Here is a 14915-nt window from a genome sequence, read left to right on the forward strand (position 1 = left end):
CTCCCACTGTAAACCTCGTAAAGGGGGTCTCTAGCCTTTGTCGATGGCGAATGACATAGAAGCGCACGGCACCCTCCCCTGCCTCCCCCGGAGGCCCCGGGGGGCTGAGGGTCACTCACTGAGGAGCGGGGGAAGCCAGTTGACGTTGACCTCGCAGTGGGAGTCCAGGAACGTAAGGACCTCGCCTCTGGCCATGGACGCCCCCAGGAGTCGGGTCCGGATCAGCCCTTCCCTTTTCTTGGTGCGAACAATCCTCACTTTGGAAAACCGAGCCATGTATTCTTCCAACTTCTCCTTCAGGTGTTCTGGGAAGGAGGGAGAAGAACGGGTACAGAAAGAACACAGGACATTAGTTGTAGCAGAATTACCCCCGGGCGTCTGTGTGTGGAGAGCGTGAACGGTGAAGCCCGGCGGAAGCCCATCTTCTCCTCGTTTCATCGCAAGGGGAAAGACGAGTAAGATTTCATGCCTAGAGGTCTCTATACCTTACAAGTTGCAGAATGCTCCACAGGATGCAAACGCCGCCCTTTGGACACCGACCCGCTGGCACTCCACCTTGTGGTTTCTGTGGACCAGGGGCCACCAGACTGCAGCCTCGCCAGCCTGCACCCAGGTGGGCATCCGCCCTGGGTCCCTGCTGGTGAAGTCAGGTGAACGTTCCAGCATATGGGCTCTTGCCAACAAGAGGGCCCTTTCTGGCAAGGCTTTGCCTAGTGTTCTCTGTGTTGAAAATACTGCATGTAAAAACCACAGGAAAGAAAAAAATACCTCTCAAATCAACAGGAAGCAAACAGATTTTCCCTCCTGTGAGGCAATAGCAAACTGGCACGCAAGTTCAGCCCATGGCTCCTGATTTGAAGTGGAAAGTGACTGATTTGCTGTTAAAATTAGATGTGAGGAGGGATAGGCAGATGAGATGCTACGTAATCACCATGGACTTAGGTCTTTAAGATTAGAAAACAAAAATTTGGAAATGTTTCTTTGCCTAATTAAAAACAAACAGCGGGAACAACATCAAATCAGATAATTTATTTACAGACTGAAACATTTCCTACTGGCTGTGATAAAATGCATTAATCTCTCAGTTCTTTTTTCAAGCCAAATAAGTGTGTTTTGGTGGCTTTCTTTCTGTGGGATATATACTCATCTCTGCTTTCAGTCTCCTGCATGTAAAACTTGAGGCGGGCTCTCCTGGAGCTTCTAACAAGCATAGTCTACTATTAATTGAAACAGCATCTTAGCATGCTGTTTGTTCTGTAGGTTTCACTTTCAAACTTTCTCTGCGTGTTTGCATCAAGGACAGTATTATTATTGTCTCCTCCTACGATCTGTAACAATAGGGATTCATGGAGGGATTTATGATCTCTTTCCTGCTCTCCAATTTAACAGATGTCAGAATTACTCTGCAATGGAGTTTCTCTGCATGCAAGCGTTTACCCTTATTCCTTTTTTTTTTTTTTTTGGTGCGCCACATGGCACGTGGGATCTTAGTTCCCCGACCAGGGACCGAACCCGCACCCCCTGCATTGGGAGCGTGGAGTTCCAGCCACTGGACCGCCAGGGACGTCCTTATCCTTGTTTTTATTGCTTCTGATTATTGGTGAAGTGATTGAAAAATTCTCAATTTCCTTTATTTTTCTTGACTGCCCTATAGATATGTTTTACCAGTGGGTCAGTTAAAATATTTCACACTCTAATTTTTACCGTAAAAGAATGCTGGTGGGGTCTTCCACAAGAATATTTTAGATCAAAATATGCCCCCCTCTATTTTGTTTTCCCTGTAATGAACAGAGATCTGCAGATCAGACGCTAGAGTGCAAAGTTTACAGGATTTGGAGTCAGGCCAGGCCTGGGTGGGAAGTCTGTGATGATGAAGGATGTGAGTAGGTGCTGCAAACTCCCTAAACCTGACTCGGGGGGAATTTTTGTCCTCTTAGAGGGTGGAGGAGGGTCAAGCTTTTGACTACAGACCTGACAGTGCTCATTCAGTAAACATTTATTAAGCCAATAATTGGAGACCCCAGTAAATCACTTGTACTTAGGAAGAGAAACAGCATTTCTTCTTCTTTTTTAAATATTTATTTATTGGCTGGCTGCATAGGGTCTTAGTTGCGGCACGTGGGATCTTTCGTTGTGGCATGTGGGTCATGGTGGTGCGTGGGCTTCTTTCTAGTTGTGGCTCACAGGCTCCAGAGCGCATGGGCTCTGTAGTTGTGGCATGTGGGCTTAGTTGCCCCGTGGCATGTGGGATCTTAGTTCCCTGACCAGGGATCGAACTGGCGTCCCCTGCCTTGCAAGATGGATTCTTAACCACTGGACCACCAGGGAAGTCCTAGAAGCAGCATTTCTAAATAGCTGAAGGAATGCCTTAGAATGCTAAGTTTGAAAGATGAAAAATATAGACTTTTATATTTCTCAGTGAGCTTTGGATAATTCATCGTCTTCCGTTTATTGCCAATTTAAAGTGAAACACTTTTGGCTAGCCATGAACGAGCTGGTATGAGTTGATGACTGTGTGGTAGAGTCTCACCTAGGAGGCTGGCTGTCCCGTGTCTCTCTCTGCTTTGAGCCAGGTGTGCTGTGCCCCCTCCCTTTGGCTCTCTCCTCCCCTCTCCACTGTGTGCAAGCTCCAAGGAAGATTCCCAAGGGCTATACAGCCCAGTGCCGCCTCTGAGGGAGCCTGGAGCTTACTGTCTTGTTAGGGAAATGAAGCAGAGGCCCGCCGTCCAGGTGTGCTATCAAAGGCATGATAAGTGATCGGTGATCCGTACGAGGGCTCTGTGGGTACCAGTTGTGAAAGGCCTGTGTTCTATTAGGACTTCGCACGGTAATCAATGTTTAGGAAAACTTTATAATCTCATTCTTGTAATGTATTCAGTCATTGAAATCCTTCCGTGTCACCAACATACCAACAAGAATCACTCTCTAAGTTTATGTGTAAATCAGTTGTTTGGACCACAGGACATACTGTCTTGTGGAAGCAGTGTCCCCACAGTCATAGGGGACTGAAAATAGATCATGCACATTTGCTAAACCCACCCAAACAGTGTTCTTCACTCTTTCTTTAAACCTCACGGTTCTTCTGTCAAATGTACTACCACTGTGGGTACCATCTCGACAATCTGAGTGCGTTCACTGCTTTCCTCTCTGACCCCTAAGGACTACAGGAGTCTCTTCTGGGGGAGAGGAAGATTAATTCTCTGGAGCTGCGTATGAGAAAGTGCTTCTTTCTAGAAGAGATTCTCCTCCCACGTGTCCCAAAGCAAGAAGCAGGGGGTTGTCGGTCACCCGTGAGGGATTGTCCCAACTTGGGATTTATGCTTCCACACTTTCTAGTTTATAGGAAACTCTCTGGAACTTGGTGGGAGCATCTCTACATGTTGCCTTTCCCTCTCTGTACACTTTCTGATTCCGTGTATTTTTCTTTTATCAAAGCCCATTTTAATGTACTAAAAAGACTGTCCGGTATGAATTCACTAATCTCAAGAGGTTTGACCCCAAAGTGAGTCCATTAAGTGTTCAAGTCAACTCCTCTAATTTGAACTTTGCAGTAATAATTAGGTTGCTTTGCCTCCGAATAATGTTCTAGTTGACTGCCCCTTGGAGGGGTCCGTTGTCTCTTAGTAGTTCAGTTGTAACATCTAATTAACCATAACTCACGATGAAGACGGGTATTTTCCATCTGATTAGCAAATTAGGCTCTCATACAAGGGAGTTCCTGGGGATGGTAGAGATGGCTTTAAATTAAAAGCAGTTTGCATTTCTTTTGTATGAACAGTTTTTAGATTCATTTCTAAAATATTATTCAAATGATTTTCAACATGATTTTGTATTTTAATTCAAGTACAGCATCTTTGAAAATCCCTTTTGAACTCATCTAATTTTAAAGAATAACGAGAATGTATGGTAGTTTTATAAAGCAGATATTTTGTTAAATAAATTTATATTTATTTATTTACGTCTTTATTTTGGCTGTGTTGGGTCTTCGTTGCTGCACGGGCTTTCTCTAGGTGCGGCGAGCGGGGGCTACTCTTTGTTGTGGTGCACGGACTTCTCATTTTGGTGGCTTCTCTTGTTGCAGAGCATGGGCTCTAGAGCGCAGGCTCAGTAGTTGTGGCACGTGGGCTCAGTAGTTGTGGCTTGCAGGCTCTAGAGCGCAGGCTCAGTAGTTGTGGTGCACGGGCTTAGTTGTTCTGTGGCATGTGGGATCTTCCCGGACCAGGGCTTGAACCCGTGTTCCCTGCATTGACAGGCGGATTCTTAACCACTGAGCCACCAGGGAAGTCCTAAAGCAGACATTTTTTTATTGACTAGGAAACATCTGTAGAACCATTAACTTTTTTTTTTAGTTGGTGGCCCTAGACTAGCGGTGGGTATATTACTGTTAAAATCCACTGAGTGGTACCCTGATGACCTAGAAGAATTAATATAATTTCAAACACGACAATTTCTGCCCAAGGTTTATCGTATCACTGGGGGGCAATAATGAAATGATGAGTTTTACTCAAGTGAAATTTTGGTGTCTTGCTACCGTGAACATTAAATGTAGCAGTTTTCTGAATGTACTTTTCCTTTTTTTCTAGGGATTTCACTTACGCGCCACAAACTGACACTATATTTAGTATTTAGGGTAGCAACTAAGCACTAAAAAGTCACCTTCAGTGATTTTTAGTCCAGAGCCAAGGACATGAGTTGTAGACCGATTACTGGCTGGCCCTATGCCTTTGGTTAAGTCACTTCAATTTTCCTCACCTATGGAACGTGATGGGTTGATCTTAAATATTCCTTCCAGTTCTACAATTCTGTAATTTCTCTCGTCAAGTTTTACTTATGGCATAGATATTATCTATCAAGTATTTAGTTTTTCCTAAAAAACATCCTAATTGTTGGTCTTTTGGTGTTTCTTTGGGCTGCATGTCACTTTGGAAAGCAAGAGTCAAGTCAAAATAAAGCTGACATGTATCAGACGTTTAGTCAAAAGGCAAAGGCCAGGGTCTTATCTTTGGTCAGGACAGCATCTGTCTAATCTCCTGCAGCTCCCTGTCTATAAGACTGTCACTGATATCAAAATCATGACCTTGAAGCACTTTAAGTTCATCAGAGACCTAGATCCGTTCAATAAGTTATGCTTATTATGTCAGAAAAATACAGCAGCAGAGTTTAGACAGCTTTCTAGTCTACTTTGAGAGAGTGTTCCCAAGGGGACAGGGAATCTAAGTGACCATCAGTTTTACAGTGCAAGGCCAGGGTGTCCCAAGTGGTGGACTCACCAAAGGCTGGACAAACAGCTGCCCTGGGTTCAGCGGCTGGAATTGTTGCCAAGTTCCTTCTATCTCCTTTGAATCCCCTAATTTAATCTCCAGGACAGAGCAAGAGGGGCAGGAGACCCTACTGATCTGGAGATACGAGTTTCTATATCTAAATACATATTATAGAGCTGAAATTTCTTTGATGTTTATACGCTGGTGTTGGTAGATAGAATGTAGCAGAATATGGCCTTAAGAGCCTATAGAATATACGTTAGTTATTGTGGGTGATACCTGATGATGAAGTGAAATGTGTTATAAACACACAGAAATATACATACCTTAAACCTTCCTGGTTCATCCTTGTACAGCAAGAATATACTCTTAAGTATTCTGGATAATCTGAGGTCTTATCACAGTGACAAGAAGTACTTCACAGTTAGAGACTGTAAGATATTCTTCCACTTCTCAATCTACTTGACACAGGCCGTGTGTATATTTTAATCCCAAGTGGCAGTGTTAAGGATAACTGTCTACTTAGCAGTGTAGAGACATTTTCTATATTCTTTATACAGGAGAAATGTATGTCTCTAGTTAACTCCAGAAAGCTGTCAATCTCTTTACATCCTAGTTGACCACACTAAGTAGGTCCCTTTTCATAGCATTCAAATATAAGCATTTCATATTATCTCTAGAGCACAAAAAATTCAACCAAGAAAGTATTAGAATTGCTGGAACTGTATCTAATTGCTTCTATTATGATTTCAACTGAGTTCTGTTTCCAAATGTCTTATTTTCTATTCTTTTAATGTACAAAGCGTCTTGAGTCATTTGGGAAATAGCTGGGACACTAAACTTAAATAAATAGACAACATATATATTCCAGCTAATATTAAAAAAAAGAAGAGATAGAATGTCACCCTTTACAACCCCTAATGAGCTAATGGATCAAGCTAACATCACAAAAGGAGCCAGATCACCTGTTCTGTGCTTCCTGATGAGGGAACACATCACTGCCTATGAAGCATTCTTAGCAAAGTGCTGAATCTGAATTCGGTCATGCCTATAGAACTAACTACCAACTTATAGGAAATAAAGGATTGATGAATACGTGAAATGGCACATCTGGGAGATAATCAGCAAAATCTAAACTATAGAGATTTCTCCAGGGCGAATGGCTTGATTTCTTCAACAAATAAATTAGAAGAAGAAGAAGAAAAAAGAAACGGAAAGAGAATCCTAAAGATTAAAAGACACTTAAGAGGGCTTCCCTGGTGGCGCAGTGGTTGAGAGTCCGCCTGCCGATGCAGGGGACACGGGTTCGTGCCCCGGTCCGGGAAGATCCCACGTGCCACGGAGCGGCTGGGCCCATGAGCCATGACCGCTGAGCCTGCGCGTCCTGGGCCTGTGCTCCGCAGCAGGAGAGGCCACAACAGTGAGAGGCCTGCGTACCGCAAAAAAACAAAACAAAACAAAAAAAAAACTCAGAGGTCTTTTCTTTGAAATATTTTTGCTGAGTATTTTGAACTCACCACAGATTGATCCATTTTAATACAATGGAAACATTTCTGTAGAAACATTTCTACTTTTTAATAATTCAGTAGTTTTATTTTAAACATCCTGTGTATTGCAAGGAATAGGTCATATAGTTTATAAGTTTTCATTTGCACCACATACATGATAATTTAGTCTAAATGCACAAATGTAGAAGTCTTACCATCAATATTACGAAAAGTCATTGGTTCAGTGTTATACTATTTGACCCTGTAAATATTTAAGAATTTTGCCAAAATAGTGTTAGGCTTTAGTCTGTAAATATTAGAGAATAGTTTAATTCTAGAAAAACATTACACATAATGCACTCTTTTAAATAAAAACCCTATATAAATATCAGTTGAATTATCAGTGTTGACATAGGAGAAAATAATCTCTAAGCTCATCTAGATCACCTCTTCCTTTCACCTATTTAGTTTTTTTTTAAATTGTGGTGAAATGCACGTAACATAAAATTTACCATTTTAACTATTTTTAGTATACAGCTGAGTCAGTAGTGTTAAGTATTATATAATCAAAATGGTTGTGCAGTTGTGCTACAGACTGTTTGATCTTGCAAACTAAAACTCTTACAACCGTTAAATAAGTCCCATTTCCTCCTCTCCCCAGCCCTTGGAAACCACCATTCTACTTTCTGTTTCTATGAGTGTGACTGCTCTAGGACCTCATGTAAGTGGAATTATACAGTATTTGTCATTTTTATTATTGGCTTATTTCACTCAGCATAATGTTCTCAAGGTTCACCCATGTTGTAGCCTGTGTCAGAGTTTCCCTCCTTTTTAAAGATGAATAATATTCCATTGTATGTATAGATCCCATTCTCTTTATCCATTCGTTAATGGGCATTTGGGTTGTTTCTGTCTTCTGGCTATAGTGAATAATGCAGCTATGGATATAGGTGTACAAATGTCTTTACAAGACCCTGCTTTCAATTCTTTTGGATATATACACCCAAAATGGAATTGCTAGAGCATGCGGTAATTCTATTTTCAATTTTTTGAGGAATCACCACCCTGTCTTCCAGAGCAATTGCACCATTTTCCATTCCCACCAGCAATGCACAGGGTACTTATTCAATTTTAAAGCCCTTGTGATCTTTTTGGTAAAATGTATATTTAAATAAATCCTGTTTTAGTTGAATGTGGAGGAGAACTCTAGCCGAAGTCTTGAGAATGACCAGAAAATTCCCCAGTGACTCTTCCTAATTCACCGAATATCAAATATTCTATAAAGAAAGAAAAATCTGAGTACCGACAATGACAAATACTTCCAATGTAGAATACACCAGCTCTCAAATTAAGAACGGAGCACAGATGCCAGTTTCAGGACTAAAATTGTTCAAGAAAAGCCTCCAGCACATGTTTCTTTTTTTCTCACTGTAATATAGACTGATCAAGAACACCTTATTTGAAAACATCCTAGTTCCCAGTCTAAACACTCCTTGTGGTTTAGAGTAAACAACATCTGATTACAGGCGTCTATGCCAGTTCCTCTCTGCACTATGCCTGCCTCTTCCAGCCTCAGGCATGAGGCCTGCAGGCTCCATCACGGACCCCCAGAGCCCTGCCCTCTCTCAGCCTGAATTATCAGTTCTATACTTTGTACTTAATTATCTTAGTTAATCTCCTCATATTTACCAATATATCTATCTTCTCATTCTTCCCAGAGAAGTCACTACTTATCTTTCAATGATTCCTTTAATGTGTAAGCCTGTCAGAAATGCACATTTTATAAGATAATTTGTCTTGAGACATAAGAGGCTTTAAAAAATAAATTTAACCAAGAAAAAAACATCAAAAGGACCAGTATATTTATGCTTTTTCTCCTCTAAAGCCCTTAAGGATAAAAGTCCTATTCATAAATTTCACACTTTTCCAACTACTTCAACAACTTCTTAATATATTGTGCTGGACGCCAGGTTATGTGATTTTAAGCTGATTGTTTTTGTATTCCAACATTAATGCTACTGCTACCTATTGATTTATTTGTACCTTCACACACATTCATACCTTGGAATAAGCAGTGTTTTGTGAGCTGGTTTGACTCCTAGCGACCATCTTAAAAATTGGGACTAAGTGAGTTTTTCCCATCAAAATAATGGTTTTCTGTAACTTGTTTTCCTAAGACAAAATCAAGTCAAGAAATACAAACTCTGGACATAAACAATTCCAAGGTCATATGAGCCCATCAACAAGGCTAGTAACAGGGTGACATCACAGCCTCCCAGTGAAATCAAATGCTGCTTGTATCAAACCAGCAAGCTACACAAGATCACCTTTATATCCACACCATTTGGATCCAGTCATTTTTTTCTTAAAAAGCAAACCCGAAACACTGCAATATCCCTTTTCCTAAAAAGCAAACCTTCTTTGACCTGCACCCTCCTCCAGCTTTGGGATTTGAAAATTCATTTACGGAATTTTTTGAAAACTCAAAGTTATAAAAAACCAAAGCTGGGATGCCTGAGAAAGGGAGAAATCGATCTTCAGCAAGTGAAAAAGCATAAAATTCAGGCAGAACAAAAAACAAAGACAAACTATAAGATGCCATACACCAGCACAGATATCAAATGGGAGAAACAGAATCTCTGCCCTTTTGCAAGTACTTTCAATTCTGCATTTCTCTGGAGTTGAAGCAAACCTAGTGTCTTTCACACATACGTGCTACAAGCCATTTTGTTTTTCTTTCGTTTCTCTGGAGCATCTATTGGAATTACTGGGTGGGAATGTTATATGGGTAGAGTTATAGGGACCAGTAATCTCAAATTAGCATTTGTGTGAGTGATTGAATACTGTCACCCAATAACTGCCCAAAGGGCCATAAAAACCTCTGGGGTTTGGCTTGACTTCACAATAAATAAAGACAAATTGGAAAGAATCCCTCTAAACAGTTCGTGTGAGAAAAATGCTATGTCAAAATTTCAATTTAGATGAGGCGAGAGCTAAATTAAATATCTGGAAATTGGTCCTGTTCCCAAGGCTACCGAAACTCCCAGTGCCTCACAATATTCTTGTACTGCAATATAGGAGGAGAGATGCAGGAAATGAGCTGTCTGCCCTTGTTGAGGAAAATTGACTTGCTAAAGGTACGTCCTCCCAAGGCATTGCTCCATTTCTTGATAATACTATTAAAGAGTGAAAAGGAGAGGGACCATAGAAGATATTGTCTTGGCTCAAAATTGAAAAAATAAAATACAAAGAGGACCAAAAATGTGTCTCATGTCCTTGAATGAAAAGAACCAATAGAATAAGTAGCAAAATATGACAAAGTAATATATAGAAATAATAATAATATCTATATTTATTGAGTGCTTGTAATTTCTGAGATATATTCATGTGCTAATTTATTATATCCTCATTTTACAGATGAGAAAAATGATACTCATTTGCAAAGGAGGAAAATGAGGGTCAGAAAGGTTAAGAAATTTGCCCAAGATCATACAGTAAAGGGAGTCTGAAATATTTTAAGTACTCAATAAATGTCAGTGATTACATGTCAGGAGGAAAAGAAAAACTTGAACCCAAATGTATCCATTAGGAATCTTTTAAGTATAGGGAATTTAATGTAGTGAATTAAGTATTTATAGTAATATATATATGTAATTATTATAGAAGACCTGGAAAGTTTAGGAAAGTGGAAAGAAGAGGAAAAAAATCAATAAGAATTATACCACTAAAAGTCAATCACTGAATAAGTCAGACAGAGAAAGAAAAATACTGGGTGGTATCACTTATATGTGAAATTTGAAAAAAAAGTCAAATTCATAGAAACAGTAGAAAAGTGGTTGCCAGGGCCGGGGAATAGGGAGGGGTTGGTAAAAGGGTAGAAACCTTAGTTATAGGCTGAATGCGGTCTGAGGATCTAACGTAGAACATGGTGACCGTAATTGGTAACAGTGCGTTGTGTGATTGAAATTGCTAAGAAGGTAGAACTTAAATGTTCTCACCGTATATATATATACGATGATGATGTGTTTACGTTGACATGTACGTTCATCAAATCATCATGTTTTACACTTTAAATATCTTACAATTTTATTTGTCAATTATACCGCAATAAAGCTGAGAACAAAGCCAATCATTGCTTACATTTTCCTTTATCTTTTATGCTTCTATTTAGAGCCCACATGTTCTTTTAAAACTAAGGTTGAAATTTTCCATGTCATTACCTTGAAATATTATTTCAAATGTGGAGTAATTTTTCCTTACTGTTGATTTAGGTTGTTTACATGATTACAGCTATGACTATTATATATAATATATAATGAATATTTTGTGACTAAGTGTTTTCTGAATCTACAGTTTTCCTTAAGAGAGATCCCAAGAGCTGAAACCAGTGCATCATAGGGTAGGAGGCTGTTGAGGTGAAAGGCTGTATAAAATATCTAATTAGAAAAGGTTGAAACTCTGTCTTCATTGGCTATGGAAGCCAAGGAGCTTGGAGGGGGCAAGGGGACTTGAATGGCCGTAAAATTCATTCTCTTCTTTATTGAAGGAGACCTGAGGCCACCTCTCACCATCAAATGGCCAAACCGTCAGCACCCCGCCTTGTCTGCCGATGAAGGGAATGAACTGTCCGTGCACTCCTATCAGACCACCCTCTCCGCTTGTGCCCTTGATCCCACCTTCCTCATCTGCCCACAGACATGGCTCCTGTAGCGGTCCCGTCTCTTCCTTGCGTCTTCATGTTTGGTCCTCTACTGAGTCATTCCATCTCGAAGCCAAAACACTGAATATCCCTTTTCCTAAAAAGCAAACCTTCTTTGACCCGCACCCTCCTCCAGCTTCTGCTCGCTCATCAGCTCCACGTTTCAGCAGGATTTGGGGAGGGAATTGTCTAGATTTGCATCTCTAGACAACTTCATCTTCTCCCATTCTCTCTAAATCCACGCCTTTTGTTCATTCATTCAAGATGGTCATGGGATGCGTAAGCGTAGCATTGTGCTAGAGCCCATGCTCTTTTACCCTTTGAAACAGGAATTTTTTTTTTCAGAGGGATTCCTCTGCTAAGATAAAGACTCAGGGTAAAAGGGATGTGATGTGAACACTGGCTGAGAAGGTAGAGTAGGAAAGGACAGAGGAAGTTGTTACCAAGGAAATAATTTTGAAATTCACTGACAGAAGAGAAAGTGGGTTCAGAGGCTTACAGGTCTGATTGTGAGCAGGAAGTACTCTGTGTGCACCTGCAGGGTGAGTTCTAAGATTCCTACTTTTCTGATAGAGCCAAGAAGGCGGGGGTCATGAGTAAAGATCTGGTTCCTGGAAAAAGTCTGAAGTGGTGAGAGGCCCTTGCTTGAGTAATTGAAAGCTAAACTGGACCAAGCGCTGTAAAGTTTCATGTGGCAATCCTCTCCAGGGAATGGGGGAAATGATCCAACAGGTCTTTTCCATCTTTGCTTTCTGTGACCTCTGGCTGTAAACATCACTTTCCCTCGTTATGTCAAAATGAATTGCCTATTTACCACCGAACTCTAGAAAGCGCTTTTTCTCCCTAGGCAAGACAACAACCTAGCATTTACTACCTGCACTTCATTTCGACTTAATCAGTGTGCCAAGGAGTCATTTTAAAATGGGTAATATTTGTTCCAGGATAGTTTGCTTATTTGCTGGGTACATGGTTCCCCTTCCTTGTTGAGCCAGAGCTCCCCCAAATTTTAGAAGATATTCCGAGGACAATGTAAGGTATATTTGCAAACTGGGAAGTCAAATGAAATGACATGGCCTTTAGATGGCCACCAACCTCCAGGGCAGGGTCATTTATTAGTACTGGAATCTGCTCGGTTTCCATAACAAGGAAAAGTGAGAAACACCAGATGACTGCATTTGTATTCTACAGTATTGCATATATTTCTTTTTCTCACGCAGGCAGAAGGAATAGAAATTGTTTAAATTTCTTACCAAGAAATAAATAAACGGTGTATCTTGGGAGTTTTATACATATATGTACACACACATGTACATACATAGATACATATGTGTATCTATCACTCAGTCCCTAAGAAGAGATGAAAGGTGCCTCATTTGTAATTTATTCGAAAAAAATCACTGTTTCCTACCCAGTCTTGATTAAATGAGGCAATAAATCGTATGTCTGGAACCTGCCAAGTGTCTGCCAAGGCACAGGTTGGCTCAGAAATTAACGAGGACAGAATTGTGGAGTTTTATAGTCTGTCGCTTGTGTGACAAGTAATGATAAAGGGCAGCAGTCTTCTCTACTGATAGGCTGGCCACATATTTTTCTACTGTAATTCTTTTGTTTGGCCCTGTTTATCTTCATTGAAATGGGCTGTATCTCCTTGAGCTCCGGCAACGTTATATATTTTCCCTACTAATGATGTGTCTCCATGGTCCCAGGGTTATTTTCAACACTTGATGAAGTTCACCCATGGAGGGACCGCAATCAGTCAGTGTGCTGCAGATGGTGCCGGACAGGACGTTGATTTTTCCCTCTCTCAGTGGACAGACAAGCCCTCCGTTGTTAGAGTTACCAAGGCTCCACTCCCGGGAGAGATTTGTTTTTCCCCAGTGACTTTATAAGGATCATTTAGCCTGCAAATTCTGCCTGTCTCTCAAAATTTGTGTTAGACCACATCCCTGGTTTCGAATCTGAGACTACTCTTTCTGCCTATTGCATGAAGATGAGAATAAACTAGGACAAATGATAAGCTGTTAAACATTCATTAATACAACTAAAAATTAACAAGTTAAGGGCAGCGCTAGAGACGCCATGCCGCTCTTTGAACGATCCATGAACAAATAAAATGTAACACAAAGGTGGTGCAAGGCAGCGATACAGTGAATGTTGGGGGCACAGGGCACAGCCCTCAGAGTTGCGTAGCTTACAATTTCAGCAGGACATAGTAACATTTCAGATGGGAAGATGAGTAATGTCAGAATAGGGCTTATTTATTGAAGGTGTTTGGTATAGATGGTATAAAGATTCTGAAAGGCAGGATCCTGGAATTTGGATGAGTAAGATTTACAGAGATGAAGAGGGGAAAGGGAAGGCCAAGTTTTGGGAAGGAAGTAATAACCAAGCCAGGACATAAGCCATCCTGAGAAGGTCCTTTATTATAGAAACACACCCCGAAATGAAACAACCGACCAACCAACCAACCAACCAAATAACAACCCCTGCTTGGGTAGATCCTTGCAAAAAAATACCAAACTATGAAATTATGTGAAACCAGAGGAAACCAAAAACACTAAAACAAACTGTAATCTGCATCTTCTCTTATTTTTCCCTTTAGTGACTATAATTTCTTAAATGTTTTCATTTGCATATTGATATTTGGGGGGGCTGGGTAATACACGCATAGGCAAAATGTTTAATACAAAAGGGTATATTTTGAAAAATAAACCCCATCTCATACCCTCAGTACTCTATTATTCCTTACCAGAAAGAACCCCTTTTACTAGTTTATATATATTTCTGGGATATTTTAACCGTATGGAATTATATATACATAAGTGTGTATATATTGTATACATTTAATGTGTAATATATTTCTATGTATGAATGAATTTCTACTATATATTTACACACATATAATTCTATATGCTTAAAATATATATATTTAAATTGATTATATATGCATAAATGAATTTCTATCATAGTCTGTTAAACTCTAAGGGGATTTCTTTTGAAAATCCGGCGCTACGTTGTACCACTGGCCATAGAAATACCCTTCATTTATTTATGCTCATTTTGTACTAAGAAATAGTTTCTTTTTCCACCATATGGTTCTGGTGAATTCTCGTGAAATCTAACTAAAAGTCGTCACTAGAAGCATAATGAAATGTCTCAGGTGGTTCTGATATTGTCAAGTTGTTCTGGGAGAGGCACCACCATGATAAACACCACCAGTCCTAGCGCCTGGGACTTGTACCATTTGCTGCTGGGATCTTTCGACCAAATCACATGGACAGGAGCTTGTCATGGTTTCTAACAAAAACGAACCCTTAGTAAAATGTCAAGAGTAGATAGTGTAGCAGAATCCAAAGTGCCTTTTTATGTAAGTCTAGAGCCAAATCTGAATGGGGACGAAAAGGCAAATCATGAAGTATTGAATTCGACTACTTGTGGCCATGTTATATGAAATAACGTGTTCAGAAA

The 14915-nt window shown here is 40.3% G+C and overlaps 1 protein-coding gene across 1 annotated transcript in view; it reads right to left on the reverse strand.

The window, feature by feature from the left end:
• Nucleotides 1-14915, reverse strand: part of GALNTL6 (polypeptide N-acetylgalactosaminyltransferase like 6) — a gene marked incomplete at both ends in the record, with an annotated part of 1149883 nt that overhangs the window by 194421 nt on the left and 940547 nt on the right. The window contains one exon of the mRNA XM_082657046.1: nucleotides 120-305. Within this exon, the coding sequence (XP_082513172.1) occupies nucleotides 120-305 (186 nt within the window). The remainder of the gene's footprint in view (nucleotides 1-119; nucleotides 306-14915) is intronic.

This window comes from Grampus griseus (genome assembly GCF_964374135.1).
Source record: "Grampus griseus genome assembly, chromosome: 6".
In the NCBI taxonomy this organism is placed as follows: Eukaryota; Metazoa; Chordata; class Mammalia; order Artiodactyla; family Delphinidae; genus Grampus; species Grampus griseus.